Source organism: Leiobunum rupestre, chromosome 6 (assembly GCF_980474605.1).
Source record: "Leiobunum rupestre chromosome 6, qqLeiRupe1.1.hap1, whole genome shotgun sequence".
NCBI classification, from domain to species: Eukaryota; Metazoa; Arthropoda; class Arachnida; order Opiliones; family Sclerosomatidae; genus Leiobunum; species Leiobunum rupestre.
In genome coordinates this window covers 45877209-45904476 of record NC_143389.1, presented here as the reverse complement: position 1 = coordinate 45904476, position 27268 = coordinate 45877209, and the positions used below count along the sequence as shown (strand labels likewise).

The following is a 27268-nucleotide window of genomic DNA, read 5'->3' as shown; positions in this document are numbered from 1 at the left end:
TTATCGAATTTACTGAGAGTAAAAAGTATTTTCTACCGACGGATGTGTAAAACCAACTTTAATATTCCAATAAAATTACGTATGAGGTTCACGTACTCCAGACTGTTATTCATGTTGATTTGACATACTTTATTACTGTGTTATTTACTGCTATTTCATCATGTTAAATTAACATAAAATTACTTGTAATATTATAATACGGAATAAGCTGTTATATTTACAGAAACGTCTTGGCATCCCCTGCTTCCAACACTTTAATGTAATTTGAACAGGGTTTTTTTCTCTCAGTGCTTGTCAAAAATTACTCCTAAGTCTTTGGTGCAATCTTGTCGAGATATAATCTCCCGTTTATCTTATATACATATTTAACCGTAGAATTTTTCCTACTAAAAGATACAACTACCGATTTACATGGGTTAATGGGCAGATTGATCGTGGAGCACCAATAATTTATTGAATTCAAGTCTTTTTGGAGTAAAAGGCAATCTGAATTGTTTCTAATTTCATGGCAGGCTTTGTTATCGTCAGCGAATTGATATAGGATAGCGTGTTTAACATGAAATTGTAGATAATAACTATATAAATTAAATAGTAGAGGTCCTAGTGACGAGCCTTGCGGCACGCCACAGTGAACTGGGTAGTTCACATCGGTCACAACACCATTACATTTTATAAAATTAACGCGATCGCTCAAATAGTCCTTAATCCAATCTAATACGATACCATGAAGGCCACAACGGTCTAATTTTTTCAGGATAAAATTATGGGAAACTCTATCAAACGCTTTGGCGAGGTCTAGATAAATAACATCTACCTGTTGCGTATTTTCGATTTTTGTTTGGTACTAGGTTGTTCAAAAAGGTAACTAGGTTTGTTTCTATACTTTTTCCTTTTGTAAATCCGAGTTGACAAGGATTTGGAAAAGCATTGAACCATAAAGAGATAAAATTGTGCATAATACTATCGAATAATTTGGCAAAAACACATAACTAATAATGAAATGAAATGAATTTATTTACAGTGAACTACAACAGTACAAAATGACCAACTTACAATAAATAAGAAACATATAGACAAATTGACAGTCGAACATGTTCAAGTTATAATAACTATTCGAATAATAATAACTATTCTAATAATAATGAAATGAAATGAAATGACTATTCTAATAATAATAACTATTCTAATAATGAATGAAAGAATGAATGAATGAATCGGTTGTTTATTGTGCACTACAACAGTACATTTAGCACCAAAAAGGTAATACACAGCAAAAGAATTGAATTGAAAAATTGAAAAAGATAGTGAAATTAGTATATTGACATTTTAGAATGTTAAATGTACTATACAATTTTTAAAATAGTACTATAATAATTCTATATTAAAATACTAATGGTATTATACAATTTTATAATTTTAGACAATTTTCAAAATAGAAGAATATTTATATGAAAAGATATCAATTATAACTATTCTAATAAAATTCTAATAATAAGAACTATTCTAATAATAAGAACTATTCTAATAATAAGAACTATTCTAATAATAAGAACTATTCTAATAATAAGAACTATTCTAATAATAAGAACTATTCTAATAATAAGAACTATTCTAATAATAAGAACTATTCTAATAATAAGAACTATTCTAATAATAAGAACTATTCTAATAATAAGAACTATTCTAATAATAAGAACTATTCTAATAATAAGAACTATTCTAATAATAAGAACTATTCTAATAATAAGAACTATTCTAATAATAAGAACTATTCTAATAATAAGAACTATTCTAATAATAAGAACTATTCTAATAATAAGAACTATTCTAATAATAAGAACTATTCTAATAATAAGAACTATTCTAATAATAAGAACTATTCTAATAATAAGAACTATTCTAATAATAAGAACTATTCTAATAATAAGAACTATTCTAATAATAAGAACTATTCTAATAATAAGAACTATTCTAATAATAAGAACTATTCTAATAATAAGAACTATTCTAATAATAAGAACTATTCTAATAATAAGAACTATTCTAATAATAAGAACTATTCTAATAATAAGAACTATTCTAATAATAGGAACTATTCTAATAATAAGAACTATTCTAATAATAAGAACTATTCTAATAATAAGAACTATTCTAATAATAAGAACTATTCTAATAATAAGAACTATTCTAATAATAAGAACTATTCTAATAATAAGAACTATTCTAATAATAAGAAGTATTCTAATTCTAATAAGAAGAACTATTCTAATAATAAGAACTATTCTAATTCTAATAATAAGAACTATTCTAATAATAAGAACTATTCTAATAAGAAGAACTATTCTAATAATAAGAACTATTCTAATTCTAATAATAAGAACTATTCTAATAATAAGAACTATTCTAATTCTAATAATAAGAACTATTCTAATAATAAGAACTATTCTAATAATAAGAACTATTCTAATAATAAGAACTATTCTAATAATAAGAACTATTCTAATAATAAGAACTATTCTAATAATAAGAACTATTCTAATAATAAGAACTATTCTAATAATAAGAACTATTCTAATAATAAGAACTATTCTAATAATAAGAACTATTCTAATAATAAGAACTATTCTAATAATAAGAACTATTCTAATAATAAGAACTATTCTAATAATAAGAACTATTCTAATAATAAGAACTATTCTAATAATAGGAACTATTCTAATAATAAGAACTATTCTAATAATAAGAACTATTCTAATAATAAGAACTATTCTAATAATAAGAACTATTCTAATAATAAGAACTATTCTAATAATAAGAACTATTCTAATAATAAGAACTATTCTAATAATAAGAACTATTCTAATAATAAGAACTATTCTAATAATAAGAACTATTCTAATAATAAGAACTATTCTAATAATAAGAACTATTCTAATAATAAGAACTATTCTAATAATAAGAACTATTCTAATAATAAGAACTATTCTAATAATAGGAACTATTCTAATAATAAGAACTATTCTAATAATAAGAACTATTCTAATAATAAGAACTATTCTAATAATAAGAACTATTCTAATAATAAGAACTATTCTAATAATAAGAACTATTCTAATAATAAGAACTATTCTAATAATAGGAACTATTCTAATAATAAGAACTATTCTAATAATAAGAACTATTCTAATAATAAGAACTATTCTAATAATAAGAACTATTCTAATAATAAGAACTATTCTAATAATAAGAACTATTCTAATAATAAGAACTATTCTAATAATAAGAACTATTCTAATAATAAGAAGTATTCTAATTCTAATAAGAAGAACTATTCTAATAATAAGAACTATTCTAATTCTAATAATAAGAACTATTCTAATAATAAGAACTATTCTAATAAGAAGAACTATTCTAATAATAAGAACTATTCTAATTCTAATAATAAGAACTATTCTAATAATAAGAACTATTCTAATTCTAATAATAAGAACTATTCTAATAATAAGAACTATTCTAATAATAAGAACTATTCTAATAATAAGAACTATTCTAATAATAAGAACTATTCTAATAATAAGAACTATTCTAATAATAAGAACTATTCTAATAATAAGAACTATTCTAATAATAAGAACTATTCTAATAATAAGAACTATTCTAATAATAAGAACTATTCTAATAATAAGAACTATTCTAATAATAAGAACTATTCTAATAATAAGAACTATTCTAATAATAAGAACTATTCTAATAATAAGAACTATTCTAATAATAAGAACTATTCTAATAATAAGAACTATTCTAATAATAAGAACTATTCTAATAATAAGAACTATTCTAATAATAAGAACTATTCTAATAATAAGAACTATTCTAATAATAAGAACTATTCTAATAATAAGAACTATTCTAATAATAAGAACTATTCTAATAATAAGAACTATTCTAATAATAAGAACTATTCTAATAATAAGAACTATTCTAATAATAAGAACTATTCTAATAATAAGAACTATTCTAATAATAAGAACTATTCTAATAATAAGAACTATTCTAATAATAAGAACTATTCTAATAATAAGAACTATTCTAATAATAAGAACTATTCTAATAATAAGAACTATTCTAATAATAAGAACTATTCTAATAATAGGAACTATTCTAATAATAAGAACTATTCTAATAATAATAACTATTCTAATAATAGGAACTATTCTAATAATAAGAACTATTCTAATAATAATAACTATTCTAATAATAATGAATATTCTAATAATAATGAATATTCTAATAATAAGAACTATTCTAATAATTATAACTTTTCTAATAATAATAACTATTCTAATAATGATAACTATTTAATACCTGAAAAACAATGTGCTTAGAGAAGCACTTTTCACAATTTTACAGGGATATATTACTTTTTTCTTTCTTCGCTACAATGTATTTTTAATTTTTTCGCGTTTATAGACAATGATTTTGAACAATGATTTTTTAGTTAAATGATTAAAAGATTTAAATTTTGCACAAATTCATTTGCCAAGTCTAAACATTTCAACAGTCATTTTTTTTTTCATATATATAGTGGTTTAAAAACTGAGCATGTCATGAGAGTTTTTAATTTTGGTTATTTTAGAGAGAGCGTATAGGAGTGTTTTTTTAATAATGATAACTATTCTAATAATTGTAGAAGCTATTCGGTATAGTCAAAGCGCACCCTACCAAACAAGAGGGGCTATACTCCCTTTAAGAAGAAAATAAAAATTTCAAGTCTATCTCGTACCAAATTTAACGAGCAGGTGGTCAACCCAGTGGTTTTGAGTGGCAAAGGACATAACCTCAACACTTTGTTCGCTTTGCATTAGAAGTCTTAGAGCGTAAGGAGTTGATGATAAGTTTTTTCTCCATCTTTTCCTTATTCCTCTCACCTCTCTCTCTCTCTCTCTCTCTCTCTCTCTCTCTCTCTCTCTCTCTCTCTCTCTCTCTCTCTCTCTCTCTCTCTCTCTCTGAATCCTGAATCTCTGGGTTCTTCCTTCGCTCGTGATATTGGCATTCATATTAATCTTCCATTAAAAGAAGGTGGGCGGGGCTATTTGCGCCAAGCCCCGGTCGACAGGTCACCTTAAGCTCCCCCTCCCCCACTCCCGCTAAAGGCAAAGAAGCCAATAAGTTATTGGAATTTCTCCACCCGGCCGCCACATCCGGCTAGCACGTGCGATCCGCTAATCTTGGCTGATTTTTCTTCGCACGTGCTGTGTCTACGCCAACGGTTCCCTTATTAGATATACTTACTTTTCGAGCGAGCAGTCTCTGACAAAGGCGTAGCTGGCTGTCCGAATTAAGGCGCTTTCCGCAGTTTCGTCCTTGATCTGCCGCCCAATACGCTGTGACATTTGCGACTTACGGCAAGCCACGAATCGAACATTCCAATATTCTCAGTGACGCGGACATTGTTATCTCAGGGTGCGCTCCCAAAGAGCAACGAGGCTCCTACCGGTTGTCCTTATTAAACCGCGAATGCAGTTTTTAAAACCATAAATTAAAAATTCGTAACATAACAATTGAGTTTTGTCAAAGTATAATTACACTTCGAATATTTAAATTCCGTTGATCCTCTGAACGTCTGCATTTGCGTGTGTTCGCTTGTTCTGGAACCTTAAACATAACGCGAAGAGTCACCTTTGTAATGGAATATAAGTTGAAGTTACTTCATAAACTTCTGACCTAAAAGAAATATTACGTTAAAAGATGTCTAATTTTCACCTTATTTTTCTTTAATTCAAAGAAGGAGGAAATAAGGGCTGATTGAGTCTGAGAAGACCGCGAGCCCGGCGAAGATCTGATTAACCAGGGCGAGATACGTGTTACGGCCACGCCAACGGGGGCGTATGTGGGGAAAGGAGTTGAGACACCCGTGGCGGAAGTATTCCGACCACCCGTTGGGGGATTGGTGGTCGTCATCAAACGGCCATCCACAAACTCTGCCTCCCAGACGCTTTGGGATTACAGGAGTACGCCACTACTCCCGGCAATTGTCACTTTAAATCAAATGGCGGCTCTATAAAAAAAAAGGTTACAAAAATGCTTCTAAAAGCGTTTTTAGTTGGCAGCACGTTCCGGGACTTTTTTTTTTTTTTTGCTCGTTATGAGCCATTGTAACGGGTGAGACAATACAGTCCGCTCGTCCATTTCATTAAACAGGTGCGAGATATGTGTTACGGCCACGCCAACTGGGGGATACTTGGGGATAGGGTTGGGACACCCGTGGCGGAAGTATGACAACCACCCGTTGGGGGATTAGTGGTTGTCCTCACACGGCCATCCACACACTCTGCCTCCCGGACGAATGGGATTACAGGAGTGAGCCACTACTCCCGGCTACATTCCGGGACTTAAAGCGAAAGGCGAGTTGCCTGCCATCTATTGGCTTCCCGAAACCATGTGTTTAATAAAGTTAATTATCACGTGATTCAGAAAAGCTAATCAACGCGAGAAGCTCCCAATTTGCCACACCTTTTATGCTAGATTTTGATGCTTACTCAACTTGTTTGATGAATACGCTAACGACATCTAGTGCGAGCGAATGCAACTAGGCAGAAGCCGTTACTTGCTTTAAATTTTTCGTTTGCTCTGGTGGAGAGAATTATCTTCACTGTGAACTTTTTGTCAAGGTCAGAGTATTGGGGCTACACTTTTTACTCCTCCTCAAAAGCGTGAGTAAAGAGAATAAACTAATAAAATCGTTTGATTATCCAGAATAGATGCTGTAAAATAGCCACAGGCAGCCTTTTTACTACGACTAGAACTATTCCCCACCACAGAATCACACTAAAATTACATTATAGGGCTACTCTTCTTACCGTATTTCGAAATCCCACAACAACGAGCTGGTGACTAGGTACTAAATTAAAAATTTAACAGGTTAATAATTTTTGAATTTAACAGGTTAAATTTTTTTAAATATGAAATGTTAATATTTTTTAAATTTAAAGGGAATATAACCTGCAAAGCAATCTTTACGGAAGACCCCTCCAATTTTCCAAATTACCCTGTACAGTGGCGCCAAACATTTCTAAAGCCAAAGGCAAGAGTGGCCAGAGCTGCAAACGTTGGTGTTCCACACCAAATACCTGAGGTTATATTCCCTTTAACAGGTTAAATTTTTAAATTTAACAGGTTAAATTTTTAAATTTAAAAGGTTAATTTTTTTTAAATTTAACAGGTTAATTTTTTTTTTAAATTTAACAGGTTAAGAACTTTAAAATTTAACTAGTTAAGAATTTTAAAATTTACATGTTTATATTTTAAAATTTAACAGGTTAATAATTTAAAATTATACACGTTAAGATTTTTTGAAATATAACAGTTCAATAATTGTAATATTTAACAGGAGATTATTTTTTTAGTAGATGAAAATATTTTAAAAATAACACGAAAAGCTTTAAATAAATTTTTTATCTTTATAAAATAAGAACGAAGAGGGACTTTAATTTATTTATTTATTTATTAATTTTGAATGCCAATATCGTGAACATTTTGTAAAGTCAGTAGCAACGGTGGTCAGTTGAGGAATTAAATCCAGAGGTAATTCCTTTTCCCTTTTTCCGCGCCTCATTTTTTGATCCCACTGGTTATTTTCAAATTCTTGTCCATTTCCCCTCAATAATGGAAGTTAGGTAACCGAAGAAGCGAGCACGAATCGGGAAGGTTTTTTCCTCGACGTTTTGTCGCGCGCGTGTGTTGCTTCTTCAAAACGACCAGCGGCAGCAGCCATCATTCTCTTCAATATCCTCGCAGCGTCCCATCTCCCACAACATCTTTTCTCCATCTTTTGCCCCCTCACCAAAAATCGAAGAGCTTAACCGGGGTTCCGTTCATATTTTAGTTCACCAATTCCCAGACCCTACTTACGAAATACATATGAAAATGAATGGGCTGATTCACTTTACAAAAGATTATTGTTCAGTTCAGAAATTAATGAAAGTTTAAACTAAACAAAATGTTTATGGTAAACTACACCAAAAAGGCGATCTTTTACGTTAGATATTTTATCACTTCTGTGTTAAAGACATTGTTGAAATTTGTATTTGTTTTTTTAATTTGTAGAATTTTTTCACTTAAACCCTCTTAAAAATGTTGTTGGTATAAATATTGTTTTATAAACATTATATTAATTTTTATTTTATTTTATTTTAATTTCAAACTATTTTTGTTGACTTAGTTTTATAAATTTTATTTATATTTCTTCAATACGTTAATAATAAACATAAAATTGATCGTTAGGACTATATATGATATGATGTGTTTATTTAGAAACGAAAAACGGAAAAACTATTATGAATTTAAATTAATTTATTTTTTATAGCAACCAATTACTTTTTAAGAACAACGTGTTAATGGAATTTTTTAATTGATTTCCAAACTACGGATTTTTGAAAAATAATTTTAAATGTTAATTAAATTTTAAGAATTTTCTTTGAATAGAAATAATTATTTTTCGAACAACATATTTTAATGGGATTTTCCTAGAAAGGAGTACTCCATGATACATGTACGACGATGTATAAATTAAAATTTTATCGAATTTGTAGTTGAATCTTTGTGTTAATTAAGCGCTACTCCACTAATGGACTTCTATATTAAAACTAAAGCGATAGAAACTTTACAATTTTCAAAGTCCGCTGAACCACGGAAGTAAATAAATCAAGAAAAATAGTTCGTTTGAAATCCGTCACAACAACGTTTGTTGCTTCGAGATTCGCTGGTAACGGTCGACGGATACAGTCAACGCATAGCGCTCACGAATGGACTGAAGTGGTTAATATTCAGTCCCTAAAAGCAAACCCCATTTACGAGTAAGCGGATAGACGTAAGGTTTTGCATAAGGAAAAGCGCGGACGTGTAATCTTGTTTAGGAAAGCTAAAGTGATCACGGAGTAAGGTATAAGCACGCGGCCACCGACGCTTCGAAACTAACAAAGCGGCATCTGTGATCCGCGAGTGGAGAGCGGCTCGTGACAATACGGACAACAACGAGGCGCGCTGGAGAGAAGCTATCTTGGATAACCTAATTCGGATGAAGGATGGAAGCCATTACGCGTATACGTACGCGCGAGCTCCGGAATTACGCTTATCCAATGCGATCAAGAGCCCAGTGATACATCAGAGGCCATAAAAGAGGATATATAAGGCGATGCGCCCAGCCGGTAGCTATAGCTGAAAGACGGCTTATCTAGGTGTTTTCTAAACCTGGCCTTCCTCACCATCGCGTTTTTTACGCGATTTCCGCGGAGGGTTTTTCTCGGGAAAGGGGATTCTCGCTGATGCGGGGGTTAAAGAATAAGGGCCACTTTCCCGCTAGAAAATTGAGTGTGTCGTCTCGAATTATAATGACTCATTTTTTAAGGGTTGAGGCACCTCGGCCCTTTCCGGTCCATCCCGTCCAAAAAATGCGTTTCTATTTTTTCGAGGGACCGCTTTTTAGAGGTCCTTCCATTATCTAAAGGTCTACCGGTTTTTGGTATGTGACCACGCGACCCGATAGCGCCCCCACCCGCCAAATTGGTACGCCGGACATGTCGAAGCGTTTTTTGAACACGTTCGCATTTATGAGGCCATCAGGGCCTTTCAAAAAGAAAACAGAGTCTCTCCTGATGGTCCCTTTTAGGCGCGACACTTTTTTTTACCAGCGAGGGTGCGTTATAGGGACGAAAACCCGAAAAGGAAAACCACATTTGGGTTTTAGTTTAACCCTCCTCTCTTATTCGGGGGAGGGAGGGTTTTTTCGCTAAGCCTTAGTCGCGTTTTTTTTTGCGTCGACGAAGGCGTCAACTGCAATTTCATTTCTATATTGGCTTGTTCGTAGTCTCTAAACACGCGCGACACGGAAGCAATAATAACGCCCAAAGCGTGTTCCGTTTACAAACGCGAACGCAGCGACATCTAGAAGGGACCTCTATGGAAGAAATATAGCGTCGACGTCTTAGCGGGGATGACACCGAAAACGTCATTACCACCTATTTCTTCATTCCAACGATGCAATTTCCAACTACCGGTGCCCGTCGAGTACCGGAATCTATTTGTAGCTAAGCCTCGAGCCCACGCTGCTTGATTCGACTGCCTCCCACCGACAGCGCGCCGATTTCAAAGATTAGCTTGGAACGCGTACGACTGGCGGAGTCGCTCGTCGTTGACTATAAGGTTTATTAAATCCCGCGACATTTGGTTATCACCTCTAGGTTTTTTCCTCGTCGTCATCTAGAAAGCGTGAGCTCGCATAGATAGTGGATCCGATACGTAACAGACGCCAGCCAAAAAGGATATTAAAGAAAAAATAAATGATAGACGCGCGAAAGGACAAATTTTTCTTGGAGTTTATGGAAAGATTGTCATCGGGCGAAAAGCCCCGATTAGCATATGTCAAGATATAAGACCTTTTTTTTACTTTTTTTTTACAGAAGAGATGAAGAAAGGATACAGGTTTTGGGGTTAAAAAGAAATTGGACTTTTGGAGGGTATTTCTTTTGGAGAACGAGCCACGCGTAATGGCCGAGATCTTTCGACTACATTGCCCTCAGCTTCTTCTTATTTCGTCTTTAGCTTTGAATATTAAAGGTCTTTAATAGAGAGAGGTTATGTCATCATCCATAATGGAAGATTCGATTCTTTGGCGTTGAAGAACGATCAGAGAAATTTGAAATAACTATACGGCATTTTCTTTTGGTTTTCTTAACCTATTGTAAGCCGGTACTACAAAGCTTTAGAATATTACCATAAGTAAGGTAATAACAATAAGTATGACCATAAGTAACGTAATAAACATAAGTATGATACAGAACGAATAGTTCTTTTTATAAAATAACCTTGGCCATCTTGTTGAAATGTTGCCTCCCCGCTTCAGCTGCGGATCCGTTTTATATCCCACTAAAGAGTTTATGAACTCATTCTTAGGCATTGGCTGAACTATTCCAGGGCAACATTTCAACAAGTTGGGCCAGCGCAAAGACATTTTATAAAATCAACTATTCGGTGGAGTGATTGCGAAATAGGTAGTTTCCGAACAGGAAACTCGTCCGTTGATACTCTTTCCGTTGGCAAAATAGTTGGTTAGTTGGATGGGGAGCGTACACGCGTATAGGTTTTAAATTCGAAAAAAACTAACTTCTGAAATGGAGCCAGTGTTTATAATAGTTATTTTGATCTTCCGAATCAATAAAACATCATTATTTTCCAAAAGTAAGCGTTATTTACACTTTTGAAATTATTTAAATTTTTAATATGCCTTGGTTGGTCCGTCGAAAAGGCTGCCGGCGGACCATCGCCAATTTTCCGGGCATCATCCAAATACTAGGAGCAGTTCGCTAAGAGTTGTCAGTCCGTCGGTACGTAATGGTTTACGTTGTCTTTGGCAAACATACTATCATTCATTGCATTTTGGTGAATAGGAAGTGTCAAACGAATTTTCGGAGTTAATCGGCAATCGCGGTTTAATTCAACACAGAGACCCGTAGTGTCAGGAGTAGGCTACGCAGGCTAAAACTTACACAAATCGATTTTACGGAATCCCCAGGTTAATTGTGGGTCATCAAGTAAGGTCATTTACTGCAAAAATTTCCACATCTAAAATCCTGGAGCCATCACTGCATAGTATCTAAATAAGCCCACGTCGAAAATATAACAAGAACGATAATATACTAGCTAGTTCGGTTGCAATTCCAAGTCGGAGGTAGGTCAGAGTTTTAATTTTGAAAAAAAAAACGTTCCGAAAAAACATTTGCATTAAAACAATAGTGTCATACTTTAAGAAATATGCTACTTATGATAGTACTCCGATATAATTATCTTATTTTTTCCAAAAAAAAAATACATTTTAAAAAATTTAGAAAATTTATAATGAAAAATTATCGTCTATCTGAAAAGAAATGAAAGAATGCCAAAACAATGCTCCGATAAAAGCAAGGACAAGGGGTTAAATCTGCGTTCAATTTAACTACGCAACTATATCAAGTTAGTAGTCGTGTAGACGTGGAAGTATTGGCTATATACTTAAGAGTCTGGAAAAACAAAGGAAAAAATCCTATCGGAAGAAAAAGGGACATTTTTTAGGATGATTTTGTTGTGGACAGACACTTTTATACTGAGTGGCTCAGGGCTTTTGTTGCGCGGAAAAAGGACAGACGCGGGCAAAGTTAGCCGCCTCGTGCAAAGAAGAAAAAATCCAGCAAAAACCTTTTTGTCTCTTATACAGCGCGCACTTTGTTGAAAACTTAAAATCTCCAATAATGCCAACACGTCCGACAAACGTCGCCCGAAAAAAAAGAGAAAAGCCTGTCACAAAACTCAGACTGGAGAGTCTCTTTGCCACTAATTTATTCAAACGAAATTAGCTTAGCAATAATATCATCGTGAAGACGGAAACGAGTAATTTGCATCTTAAATTTTTTAAATTAAAACGAGATTATTCTTTCGTCGTCGTAATTTCGTTTGTAGTTAATATATTTAGGACGAATAATTTCGCTTTCGCCAAGAAAAATATTTCTACTAAACAAATAACGTAGCGTATGTAATTTTTGTTTCGACTATAACGAAAATGAAATAATATAATTAATTTAATTTTGATAGGATAAAGCAATTTTTGAAAATGAATTTAAAGATAATTTGTATGGAGAACTTGTTATAATTTGAGTTCGAGTATAGCTGCCTCGACAGTGAGGTAGTTGAGAACGAAGATTATACTAGTCGTTTCTCGATCTTTCGAACTTGTAATTTCGTACAGAAGCGCTTACGTAAAGCGGACAATTATTTCTCAATTACGTACACGCTGGCGTATATGTTAATAAGTAGATTCTTCGAATCCCCGGCGAAACTCATCCGGAGATCAGCCGTACAATAGAAAGACCGTTAAATATAACTCTAAGTCCCCTATTGTTTTCTAAGACCAATCGCGAGCATTGTTAAAACTCCATTACGGAGAAAGGCGGCTCTTCAATAACGGACAAACCAAGCCGTTGCGGAGCTACAGCGAACCGGGATTAGCTTCAAGGTAATTCGAAATTAAGGATAAGTTAAAGAGACGACAGCCGCGGCGAAAGGACAGTACGGATCGTGGCAAACATTAGACCTAATTAAACTTAATTATCAAAAGCGGCTCGAAAATTTCGCTTACATTATCATAATAGACGCGAAATCGGGAGTGCCCGGATTAAAACATTTTAGCCCCCCCCTTCTTTAAGTGAGGAATTAATTAATAGTTCGATTAAACCTAATAGAAACGCCGCATTCCATTTCGGCCGTGATATGTTAATTCTAGATTCTGTATACAGACGCTGTCATTGTCTCTCCATTTCTACGTCTACTCGTATTTAAGTTCCGATTGTCTGAGAATGGCAAAGATTATTTTCCCGTTACTAATTTCGAAACGTAGGTTAAAATAACCTAAAACTCAAAGCGCCAATGAATAAAAGTGACCATTCCGAATCCTCTTCCAATACTTATATTTAATTTATAACTTAGTCTTACGAATTCAGCAGACACACCCGAAAGATATTGTTTTTCACAATTCACGCCCAGTTTCAATATTGTAACGACATATTTTCGAGCTATATTATTTTCATTTTATTTATTTATTTATTTGTTTTGTGCAAAGCAATAATCATTTTAAAAGTTTTACAATTTTAATACACAATATTATTACGAATACAAAGACCCGGATAAACAAACCTTCGATTCATTTCAAAAAGTAAATTCGACGATAAATGTTATAATAAATATTTAGTAGCTTGACATCATTTCATTAATTCAATTTATTGCGCAGTGGCCCTTGACAAACGTTTTAAACTTCGAAGTTATATCAATACGTCATAAAGCCTTTGTCAGTAACCAGCGAAAGGGTTATTTTCCTTTCCAGACGATCGGGAGTAAGGTAGCGATCGCGTCAAGTAGTCAGACAAGAGAAAATTACGTCGTAAGCGCCAGAAAATCGCGTCTAAACATCGTACACGGAAGCCAAAAAGAACAGAAACGAAACGGTGGCATAAGGCCACGAATTACGGACCTAGCTGCCGTCTACCCAACAATAACAACGCCGGCAACGAACAAAAATAAATAAAAATAATGCAACGAGAATAATACGCCATAGATCTTCTCGTTTCCTCATATAGGCCTCGCGTCTCGGCGTCGAAAGTGCGACCATCCTTTTTGGGCCTTTATGTTTTGTCGCTGGTTTTTTCTTTACTTCGGGCCCCCCCTCTCTCCCGAAGCGGCTGGCGGCACCCGCGCCCCATCCTCGCTTCGGGGACTATCCTAAAACCATATTTAGAGCGACGGGGCAAACGCACTATATTCTTGTTAGAGATCTTCACTTAGGTAGCTGGCGAGGGCGACGAAAGACCATTTAAGAATCGGGTGAGAACCGGCGGGCAGCGGCGCGGGCTGGAGGCCGAAGCGGGGGATAGGGTAGGGAGGGAAAAAAGGGGAAAAAAAGTGGACATCCAGGACTTTATATCACTCGGCCGTACATGCTAGAAGGCCAAGTGACGCGCAGACGTCGCGAGCGAGGCTAAAGTTAAAGCGGCGGCGGCGGCGACCTCCGCAGTAAGGCAGCTTGGCGGCGGACGCGATCTAGAAGAGAGAAGGGGTTGCTTACGAAGGGTCAAGACACCAGCCGGTGCGGCGCCGACAATTTTTCAACAACGACGGAAACCATTCATTCTGTTTAGTAAGAAGGAGAAACTTCTACCGCGTTTCTCTCTCTCTACCCACGCTTCCCTTCGCTAGAGTCCCTTCTTGTCGGAGGAGGATGGCGTGCCATCTTCGACCCGTCTTTGCGCAGCCCGACGCCGCCGCCGCGTTTCTTTTCGACGTATACTCTTTTCCTTTCTCATTTTTGTAACATCTCGACGCGGCATTTACAATCTCCGTTTTCCCCGGACCGTTATACGACAAATAGTAACGCTAGAAGAAGGTTATATACGGCCCAACCTAAGAGAGAGACGTAGCCGTGACTAAGAAACTACAACGACAGGCTGGCGTAGAAGAACGGAGGGAAGCGGGGGATTCCGAAACGAGAGAAGGAAGAGTAATAGATGATATTCCAATGGCCTATCTATTCTCTTTCGCTCTTGCTCGAATGCCTAATTCGTCGAGTGAACCTTTTTCGTTGTTATATCACTCGCGGAGACGTTGCCTAGTCAAGGATGAAACGGGGGAGGAGCCGCTGGTCGAAGATGCTGAACGGGGAAGGATGAGGAGCGAGGAGGATGAGGAGCGAGGAGGATGAGGAGCGGGGAGGATGAACGGGAGAGAAAGATAATGGAATAAAGCGATAGGAAAAAGAAGTGATAAATAGACGAGACGTTATAATCGACGACAATTTGATTCCGAATGTAGACCCCCCTTCTCGATCCTTCCGTCCCTAGCTTATAATGGACGGGGGGTTGGAGGGGGTTGGAGGGAAACTTTCGCGGACGACTGGGTCGCAGTACACCGGCTGTTATTACGCTTATATTTACGCGTGTCTTTCGCAGTTTCTCTACTTCGCCCGTTGCTATTTGTTTGCCTGACTTCTCCGAAACCACGCGAAACTTAGTTGACTTTCCTATAAAAGGCTGGACGACGGTAAAGTGGGCGCGCGCGAGGTATACCATCTTCGTCCTGCCTTCGCCACGCAACGTTTTCGGATCCGAGTGCCCTTAGGGATTTTTCAGCCCCTACGTCCTCGTCCTAGACTTTTATTCCAGTCTTGAAATGTAAGATTTTTAAAGGGAGGATACGTAGTGAGAGAGAAAAGGCTAAAACAAAAGATGGATGTTTTTCCGATAACGGCATTACTTCGATCATTTGTTAAATTTGAAAGGAAAAAAGATTCAGCGAGCGTTGGGTAGCGAGAAAGAGAGAGAGAGAGAGAGAGAGAGAGAGGGACGAGGAGGCCTTCCTTCGGTTGACGAATATTGCTATGGAACGCGAAACAGCGTACAAACAAGAGCGCCATCTTTCTTTCAATCTCTTTTACCCTTACTTTTTTATCTCTCGATTTTTATTTCTCCACGGACCTTGTTTTGTTTATTTTTCTTTGGCTGCCGAAATAAAATATTTAGAAAGTTTTTTCATACGTCTAAGAAAAAGATAGAAATGTGTAAGGATAAAAGGACAGCTATATTTGAAATATGGTATTGACTACGTTGTATACATATATGTATATTTTTTATACAATCATATTTTAGGCAATTATTCTAAATAAAACAACTAACAAGGAGACGACCCGAGGTGTAACGCACCGATTTTGTTCAAACTCGGGGGTTTGGTAGACCTTCATGTAACTTGAAACCGTTTTGCCATGGCAACCAAAAATGTTTTTGACAACACAAAATGGAAATTTTCCCATTGAATATAGCATGGGAATCTGGTCCTTTAAAAATTTTTATCAATTTCGAATTTTTATTTTTTTTAATTTATATTTTCTATTTGTAGCAGTTTCAAAAATTTAATTTTTTTACAGGGGGTACCTTTAAAATTGGTCAGATTCCCATGTTATATTCAATGGGAAAATTTCCATTTTGTGTTGTCAAAAACATTTTTGGTTGCCATGGCAAAACGGTTGCCTATGGTGACATTTCCCTTTAGGGTTTTTCAAGTTACATAAAGGTCTACCAAACCCCCGAGTTTGAACAAAATTGGTGCGTTACACCTTGGGTCGTCTCTAGTGTTCGGAATTGTTTATTCATTATCCACAAATTTTCCGATTTATTTAAAAAAAGTTGGTAAAAAGACTATCATTTTAACTTATTTAATTATGTTTTTTACTCAACAAAGCATTTATTTGAATAAAAGTGGTATTTATTTAAATAATTATTTGTTTTATTTAAATAATAGGCTTATTCACTTTCGATTATTTAAACATTTTACAAGTTTTATTCAACTATTGGTTATTTAAATAAATATTATTTAAATATAGCCTAGCTTATTTTATTCATGGATAAAAATTAATCGACTGCCGAACACTAGTCGTCTCCTTGGAAGTTACGTTTGGAAAATAGGTATTATTTTTTAGGAAAATTTAAAAGAAAGGCCGAGTTGAAAATTCTATCAATTCGTTTGGGAACTATTCAAACAATTTGACTCGAATAGACGAAAAAGTCGGGATTTTTACTTTTATTTTTTTTCCGCGGAAGCAGCTTGAAATTCAATTGAAATTACTTCAAAAGACAAGGTTCTCCTTCGCCGATATCCGCGCCTTAATTACTATGCGGCGAATAAAGGAGATAAAAGCCTAGGAAAAGAGAAGAATAGCCTTTGTAAATTGGGAATTCCAACGCCAGTAAAAAAAGAGCCAGTGAGTATAGGCATTTAAATGAGAACAAACAAAAAAAGAATGGGCATCGCCACGGCAACAACCAACTTTAATTCATTTGCCAATTAAAGATAAGCGTTCGATGCAGCTCGCGAACTTGTTCACCGCGCCATACGCGAGTCTCTTAAGAGCTTGAAACGTACGCGTTAAGAAGATACAATCAACGGCGGTTGCGGCTGTATCGCGGAATCTCCACTTATACGAGTATTATTAGTAGCTTAAAATGTAACATTTTCGGCCAAGTTGAGTAATATTCAGCGTAGCGTTTTTTCCCCATTAGCAGTGCTAACTCGTTTTTGGCAAATATCAAGAGCGGCCAGATGTTAGTTTTTAGACATTCGCCAGCCTGGAGATCCAATAAGTTAATGAAATTAAAGGCGCAGCGCTAATAGCTACCCCCTCCTCGCTCGCTCTTCGTTAAAACGTCGACTCTACCCCCCCCCCCCCCCCCCCCGCACGGCAACTTTCCCCCTTTAATAGGCGGGCGAGCTTCAAAAGTAAATTTATCCGCGCTACCAAAAATTGCGAGTTCTATACACGATCGGCGATCGGGCGCAGTTTTTTAATGAAGATAATTAAATTAAAAGTCTCGGATGAAAGCCGCTGGGATAAACGTTATAATCCAGAAACTACGCGAGTGCGGCCCGAAAGATGTGACTCGAATGGCCAATCATATTTTTTTCCGTAAAATACACCCCTTTGCATAGTCGCTGTTAGATGGAAACCGGGGTTATCTAATATTTAGACCAAATCAAGGGGAAAGGGTAAAGACTGCTCGTTTTTATAGTAACGGTAGCGTACGAGATATTTGATCCTGGTGGATAATTTTCCATTTTCTACTTTAGGGTAATGCATTTATTCATAGGTAGCGAATGTGGAAGGCTTAAGCCGGTACTGCCCCTTTTATATTTAGAAATAGAAGGACCTGGCGTACCGTAGTTTTATTTAGTTCGGGGCTGCGATACGCGGCTGTTACGTCTAAGCGTTTTTAATAAAATGTGACAAAAAATACAAAACGCGGCCTCTAGGGAAACTTTCGGGGGCTTCCTTTTTAGTATTACATAATTTATAACACCCCGGACGATTAGGATAGCGAAGTTAACAAGCCCTTATTAGGAGTGACTTTCTTTTGTTCGCATTCGCTCTTCAAGAAACGCCGTTGTACGAAACATTTTCCCGACAGCCCCTAAAGGCTTTCAAAATATCCGACAGGGAAGTATAAAGTGAAATTATCAATTTGGTTAATAGCGTACCTTTCCTATCAGCTTAGCACTATTTTGTACGCGTTAGGTCAAAAATAGATGAAGCGCCTGTAGAAGTGTTTGAGTAGCAATGCTTTGGTGTTCAGGGAGAAGTCGACTTGAAATTTAATTCCCATAGGCCTATATATATTACTTTGAAACGATTCTAACCATACACTGTGAAGCCTGGAAATTGTCAGTTTATGTTTGAACCATGTACGAGAGTCAATATGTAATAGTAAGCGTCAACCTTTCGGGTCAGAGGTCGCCACTTTCGGAAAATTCCGAAGGTGGACGACGCGAGCGAGGATGAGTCATCTCAACCTTCCCCAGCAGCGTTGGCCCAAAACAACGAGATAACTCTCGGAAGTAAAGGGAAAGGCTGTTAGGGACCAAGCCTACATTTGCGAATGCGTATGTGGGCTTTACAAAATTGAAATTACTATTGGTCTATTGAAAAACCGAGTGTTTATTTATTACTTTCGTTGACAGGATAAAGTTTATTTATTACTTTCGTTGACAGGAAATCTGGGACGGGTGGATTACATTTGCGACTTTGAAATGGACCTATTTATAAGACCCGACATATGTAACCCTAGACATCGAGTTTGGTTTAACTTCACTGTCGAAAATACCAGAGGAGAACAGGTAAGCAGTTTCGAAATGAAAAATATACGTTTGTTCCATTATTTTTAAAATCTAACAAACTTAACATCGTTTAAACGACAAATTGCCTTATTATAGTTTAATTGTTTAAACATTTAAAATGGGCTTCGAATGTAAACAGACATGGTTTGGGAATTAGTTCAAACATAGTTAATTAATCATCAATTCGGCGAAAAGTAAACAAAATATAGAAAGACGACGTAAACTTTACCCTGATAATAGTTTCGTATAAATGGCCAACCGTATAAAGATAAATTATTAAAAATCAACGCCATTATCCGCGTTATATTCTGTAGGATTTCTCGAGCGGTAAACGAATTGGCGAACCAATTACTGACGAACAAAGAGCTTACAAGTATAAAGCGACCCAATCATCATCTCTCTTAAAGTTAATACCTTGGTCATCTAAAATTTATAACGGGGGGTTCCTAGAATATCTGACGGCAGCTGCGCGACCAGAATGGTGATAGATCCGGACGAAATGCCCGAGATGCAATTCAATCTAAGAAGAAACATTACGCCTCAAACACGGCTCGCTTGACTTTGCAGAGGCCGTTGTACTAGCCGCGAAGGAAGGGGAGGGCCCCTTTAACCAAAAGTAGTTTTGCACTAACAAATTATGCACCCAGCTCCTAGAGGGGGCAGCTACGCGTTCTATATCTACTGCAGAAAGCCCGGGAAATTTCGCCAACGCGTAAACTAAGGTTGAGTTTGAAGCGCGTAATCTGATAGTAAGAACGTAGGCAGGGAGATGGCGTGGTTTGCGTGGCTCGTGATTTAAGCCGGCTTGTTCGGTAAAGGTCGAGTCGGGGCTCGGTGAAGAAGGGCTGAGGGTTTGGATAAGGATGGAGTTTGCCAAGCGCGATATACGAGAGGCTCTGGCATCCTTAAATCATCCTTCTCCGAGCTTAGTCTTCTCCATCCAGGAATTGGCATCAGGTGCTGAGACCATCCAACGAGTGGATTCAATAACACTTCAGCCTGCCTTGATGGCGGGGGAAATTTCTATTCTGATTACGAAGAGCCCGCTTGTTTTTTACTCCGCTGTGTAGTCTACTTTAAAAGGCCCTGGGAATCCGGGAGCTACTTCTCCCGATAACAAAAGACAAAGAACTTATAGGCTCACTGCCAAATTCAACCCGAACTAATTCGTATATTGCGCTATTCCTCTATTTACAATGGAATATCACCTGGTTGAGTTAAATTTATTCGGTACTTTCTAGAAAGCCGGCTCAATACTTAAAATCTTGTTTAATAATAATTTATGTTATTTTAGTGTAAAGTACTTTTGTCGGACTCTCAAAACACAAAAAAAAATAATTATTTATTAACCCTTTATAAAAATAAACTTCTAAAGCAGTATAGAAATTTCTAAATAAACAAAAAAAATCAAAGTTGGTCGTAATAATTCGAAAGTATGTATATAATTTTAGTTTCGTCTGCTTTGCCCCATGTTTCAGAAACGCATTATCTCCAAAAATGGCATTTCGATATAAATCGATTTTTGTAATTCTTATGAAAAATAACAATACTACAGTATTTAGGTAACTGAAAACTAGTTGTTCGGGTTTCTTTTAGTCCACAAAAATAAAGATTTCAAATTTAGAATCAGCGCCTTCAAACTCAAAAAGTAAAAAATGGTCTATAATGCGTTTCTGAAACGTAGGGCTGATATAAAATATACTATCGCGAGTCCAGGCGTACCATCCAATAGTATGTTTTCCACTTTCTTAGTGCGAACATTTTCTAAGAAATATTAATGGAAAGAACGGCGTTTGGCCCTTCGCTACGGATATGCAAGGCAACTTAATAGGTATAGGGTAATATTCTATTAGCTCTGTGTTTATCGTTTGTACACTTGCCTTAAGAGGGCGTTAAAGAATATATATACTCTCTTACGTATGTATGGGAGACTAAGAGAGAGAGAGAGAAGCTCAAGACGTGCCGTAGAAATATAAGTCTATTTGCAGGCGCGAAAGAATGGGCCTGCGGGTCTCCGGGGATATTTTTCTGTAGCCTCATACGCTCCGTGTTAAATAAACGCCAGAAGGGCCTTTGCCACGCGCATACACAAAAGCCAACTTTTGGGGGCCACATCTCGAGTAGCGCGCGGAAGACTACCGCTGAGGGACTGGAAATTGAATAAGATCCTTGGGCGGGATAAATACAAAATTTGAATAATGTTATCCAACGAGAGAGAGAGAGAGAGAGAGAGAGAGAGAGAGAGAGAGAGAGAGAGAGAGAGAGAGAGAGAGAGAGAGAGAGAGAGAGAGAAGTTAATATCTTAGGTACAGAAAGAGACCAAAGACGGGAGCAGCTTTACCCGACCCCAAAATTACACCCGAAACTACCCTCCCCACCTTTGTATTCACTTCATTTTAAGACACAACTAACAACGCGGCTAGAATATGGAAAAATTACGCCTAGTTTTCCTTTCTAACAAAATAATAAAAACTTAAAAAATATTCCTAAAGTAGGAATGGCAGTTTACAAAACACGGTATACATATAAAGTCTATTTCCCTAAATTACGTTCAAATTACAAAAGGGGTTGAAAATATTCAAACTTTACTTTATCGTCGCCTTTAATCGTACAGCGGGTTACCTTAGAATGAAAAACAAGTTGGCAAGCCAAAATATACCTCTCCTCGGAAGAGTTTTTAATTTTCAGTGAAGCGTAACTGTATCCGTGGTTCTGCGGTAGAACGCTCACCTGTCGTGCAAGAGGCCTCGGGTTCGAATCCCGGCCGATTAAAAGAGTATACTACACCCAATGACAAAAAGAGGGCGCTTTTGGAAAAACCTTTTCCCTGATTCTAAGAAACTGGGTACGCAGTGATTACCCTTTGCCCCGAAATGCGTTCGCATGCCTGACAGACAGACTGACAGACAGACCGACAGACAGACACGGTGGTTGTATAACCCCTCCTAGGCTACAAAGTCCCCTCGGAGAGATAAAAATATACGGTTTATTGCAAATGCTCTTAGGAAATGTAAATTTATTAATTCTGGGTCTATCTCTCCTTGGCTAATTTAAATATTCGCTATTTCAGCCAAAGCCTCCGATATATATCTAACGAAACAAGCGCGAACACGCGAGCACCTTTGAGGCTAAAATGAGTTCGTTTAAAGATACGAAAGACACCCGTTGATCTTAAATCGAAAGGAAATCGGCAAAATCTTTTCCATTTTTTATTCGTCTCCATCGTCGTATTTATGGAGATCTAGAATCTGAGAGATTGGAAGTTGGGAGGTCTGAGAGCGAAATCCTCGCGTCGATCGGAACTCTATCCGAGGTTATTCTACCAAAAATCTTCACTTTTCCACGTGTGAATTGTCGCCGAGAGCGGAGAAAATATATACGTCTTTACGTTTAAGCCCACTCCGTACGCCGGCAAAAAATAAAAGTCTCGACTCCTCCCGGATACGCCATCCTATTACTCCGAGTGAAGATAAAGGTTTCTTCGGAAACTCTTGCGGTTCCGCGCCATTGTAGGTGGCCACGTATAAGCGGGCTCGTTCTCTCTCTATATGGAAAAGGGATATATAAACCTAGCTTGAAATAAAATAGCCTCAGCTATCGAGGGAAAATAGCCGCTCCTCCACCACCTTCGCATTCTATTTCGCGCCTGTTTTGAGGTTCTTGATAAAACGAAGTGCAACTTCCATACATATATACATACGGATCTCGGGTTTTTTTCTTACTCGGGGTCACGTTACCGTCTAGTTACTGTCGAAAGCGGGGGCGCCGGACAGTCTGCGGCGATCGCGTCGATAGACGGCGGGTAGATGAAAGCGAGAGACGTGTCGCGCGCTGGAATGGTTGTGTCAAGGAAGGGAAAAACGAAGGCTTTCTCGAATAAGCGCCAGAGACTGAACTAAAAAATCGAGCGGGATTTCAGGCCTCGATGGACAAAACCTCTCTCTCGCTCCTAGCTCCCATCATTCTAGAGCTCCCCGGGTTAAGACTATCCCCAATCCCAACGCCAAATAATGGGGGACGCTACTAAAACATCCTTACTACCTCGCGGAGACAATCCTACTTCAATTTGAGCCGACTTACCGACCAAACCCGCGTTTATTCACAAATCGAAAATGAGGATCCTGGGATTCTATCATTTCGAAAATATTACGAATTTCATCTCGTATATATTAACAATTAAACGTATCACTTTAAAAACGTCGAGAATCCCACCAACAACAAAACGTTCAAATTCAAAAACCCAGATACATTCGCCGAGATTACTGTTAAAAGGATAGAGGATATTCGGACAATCTTTTTGCAAATATAGCGTCGCCTGAAACACTCGAGACAGCGCCGCTTTTATCTGAAAGGAGGGTCCCACCCCGAAAGATAAAATCCATTTATAGTCCTCATCCTCTTATCCAAGTAGGCCTATTTCGCCGAGGCCTTATATCCTGACACCGTACCATAGCGCGCCATTCGTATCGAGCAGCGCTAAACCGACTCTAAAGTAAGGGAGAAATAGAGAGAGAACGAGAAACACCCCAAAGATAGGAAAAGTTAGCCGCATACAAATAGATAAAACCCATAGAAATGGAAATGATTTTGCGGGTGCCGGGGCAGCTTTCGCTCGGAATATTTCGCGTCGTAGATCCGCGTTCTCTCTTAGATAATAGCGAAGGATAAGTCGCGAAGTGGGTAAAGTCCCCGTATAAACTATCGTAACCCGCGGACGACTAAATAATGTATCTTAAATATAGACGGACTCTAGTCTCAATCCCTCCATCGCCAATTTTAGGGCCAGCCGCGGGTATGAATTTTTCTCTCGGATATCTATCGTATACAGGGTGTTTCAAAAGGTTATGCAAAAATTTGAAGGAGTTGTAGGGGGTGAGTTGAGAAGTATGCCTGTTTTTTCCTACGATGAGTTAAAAGAGCGCCAGAGAGTTTCAAAGTGTGGCCTACTAGCCCCTGGCAGTAGGCTGCAACAAGCGCAAAACCAAGCAGCAGGGACTTTAAATACTGTTTAAGTTTACTTTTGTACGCTGGTTACCTCGATTTGTTTACAAAGTCCTTTTATACCTATCACACGAACCAAAACTTTATTGTTCGCGTTTCCCTCCTGAATGAATGAATGAATGAATGTTTATTGACCTTTCCATTACATGGATCCCTTAAAAGGGAGGAGCCTAAAAATTAGATTATCAGGTACATTGAAAAATAAAAATATTTACATTACTTATAATTGTACATTTGTATACACATAGAATGCTGCTTGGTTTTGAGCTTGTTGTAGCCTACTTCCAGGGGCTAGTAGGCCACACTTTGAAGCTCCCTTTTTCTAAATGGGAAAAAAACCGGCATACTTCTCAACTCACCCCTACAACTCCTTAAAATGTTTGCATAAACCCTTGAAACACCCTGTATAGCACCGTCTCGAGAAGGACCGTTTTCAGCAGCCGCCGTCTCGTAAACGCGCTCTAATTCCGCCATCGCTAACAATATACCGTATTGACAACGATGGCGTCACCCTTGGATTTCGTTTACGCAACGTGTCTTGGAAATCCACGCTGGATATCGGAAAGTTATTTTTCGATATAACCTTTAGAAGAGTGCGGGGGGGGGGGGGAACTGTTGGATTCCCCGACAAAGCCGCCTCTTTTCTCATGTATCGAGATATATATTAAGATTTCACCGGGAATCTTGAGCTTCCGTGGATAAGAAAAAGACGGAGAGTCAGCCAGATTTTTAACCCCTGATAGAGAGTATGATTTTCGATATTTATTTACAGCCCAGGGTTTTTTGTTAAAGTGTTAAATTGGATTTCTAAATCCAACTGTCACGGGCATTTTTTTTTCTTTGTCGTTATTTTTTATTGACACTGTTGGCGTATAAAGACGAGATGAGGAAATGGGGGGCGCGATGGTCTTACTGGCTTTGCCTAAATATGACTAGAGCCGCTGTTGTTCCGTTGAGACAAGGTTTTAACTCGTCTAAAAAACGCGAAATGTCAAACAACGTACACCAACCATTATATACTGATGTATACTGATGTATACGAAAATCCCGTTCCAACGGGGAATATAGTTCAAATACGGATAGGATGTTACTTGGAAAGGAAAATAATGCCTAATAACACGTGCGGATTCTATGTTGTATTACACTCTTAAAAAAAAGGTGTATTTTCAAACCTTTAAGGGTTTTTTCTTGTCCCATATTTAACACCTTAACAGGTTTATAAAGGATATTATTCTACATCTTAAAAAGCAGTTTTCCTGTTAGGGTGTTTATTTACACTGTTCGGGGTGCTTTTGTCCTCCGTTTTGGTTCCTTTGTTAACAGTTTTTGGTATAAAACTATTCCCTTCAGGGTTATTATCTACTCCCTCTAGGGTTATTATCTACTCCCTCTAGGGTTATTATCTACTCCCTCTAGGGTTATTATCTACTCCCTCTAGGGTACAAGACTACTCATTTTAGGGTACCAAACGACTCCTTTCAGGGTGTTACACTACCCCCTTCAGGGTTCTACAATACTCCCTTCAGGGTTCTACAATACTCCCTTAAGGGTTCTATAATACTCTCTTTAAAGTTTTCAACTACTCCCTTTAAAGTTTTTAACTACTCCCTTTAAGGTTCTAGACTACTGCAGTAAGGGTGCTACAATACTCCCTTTAAAGTGTTAAAATACACCTTTTAGGGTACTAAACTACTGCCTTAAGGGAGCTACACCCTTACCAGGTGTTAAATCACTCAATTTACGGGGTAATATAACACCCTTTATACACATTTTCAAGTTTTTAATTTGGGACAATAAAAATCCCTTTAGGGCGTTTAAATTAACATTAAAGAGTGTTTTTTTACAGATATTACACCCTTAATATACCATTCAAACACCCTTTTTTTAACAGTGTATAAAGATCCATGTCTGAGAGTAAAAATCGAGATACTTTGCTTTTGAAGAATGTGCGAAATAAGAATACTCAATAGTAGGCTGATCCATTACTTAGTTTTTAATCCGTTTTTAAACCTTTAATTATTACATTTATTGTTATTTCTTTCTCAAATTAGACTCGCTTGTAAGCTAGGGAAAAAAATAGTAAAAACCCGCTAATATGCAAGCAGGGCCGTCGAGAGCGGGCCCGGGCCCCGGTAAAATAAAAGTTATGGGCCCCAAAGATAGACGTTAATACTTGTACTAGAGATAGATATACTTTCCCGGAGAGAAACCCGGGATAAGTATGTCTCGTTGGTTCAAAGCACCACCTTAGTCCCAAATTAGTTAGCCACTGTGGCCTGGTTAAAATCCGTTGGTGGGTGGTAGAAAACCCTTCATGCCACGCGAACTAACAGCTCCCTACACTCATATTACCGCTACCATCAATAATCTTTGATGGAAAGAGGAATCCGCTGATCTCGGGGGAAACCCCATTTAAACAGTAGAGAAAGAACTTGCAAACTCTTCGTGGAGGAAGCTTTTCGGAGATTTTAACTAGTGTCGCAAGCTCGGATCAAACCCGTCTTGTCTTGCTGCGAGGCAAATTGGTAACCACTCCACAGCCCGACAATTACGTTAGAAAGTAACAAAAATTATCTTAAATTTTAAAGTTTGAGGCTAAATAAATACCACAGTGTGGGAAAAAACCGTTTATTTCCTTAAAAAAGAGCGTAGCTACACACTATTAGAAATAAACGTTTTATTTTAGAACTCTAAAGTGGATAAAACTTTTTCCAATACTTAAGACCATTCAGGGTTTTACCATAGAACATATTTAAACGCTCTGCTCCCCAAATTCAGTCCTTTTATGGAGTGTTTAAATACTTATTTTACACACTTTTATCGATTTTACTTCATAAACAGTAAGAATTTAGACCCTTTTAGCTTTATTTTCAGTTCTTTATAGGCCTTTATATAATTATTTTTTTCAATTATTCAATATGACTCAATATACAGGGTGGAAGCCTCAGCCGTGGTCCAGCCTCGGTACTTCTCCTAGTACACCAGAGTGCTGCGGGTCGAACACTTCTACAGGCGCTGGTATTCCACAAAT

The 27268-nt window shown here is 36.9% G+C and overlaps 1 protein-coding gene across 1 annotated transcript in view; it reads left to right on the top strand.

The window, feature by feature from the left end:
- Positions 1 to 27268, top strand: part of LOC149941141 (cytosolic carboxypeptidase 6-like) — a 384878-nt gene that overhangs the window by 35730 nt on the left and 321880 nt on the right. The window contains exon 3 of the mRNA XM_090179425.1: positions 19112 to 19236. Coding sequence (XP_090035551.1) covers positions 19112 to 19236 — 125 coding nt within the window. The remainder of the gene's footprint in view (positions 1 to 19111; positions 19237 to 27268) is intronic.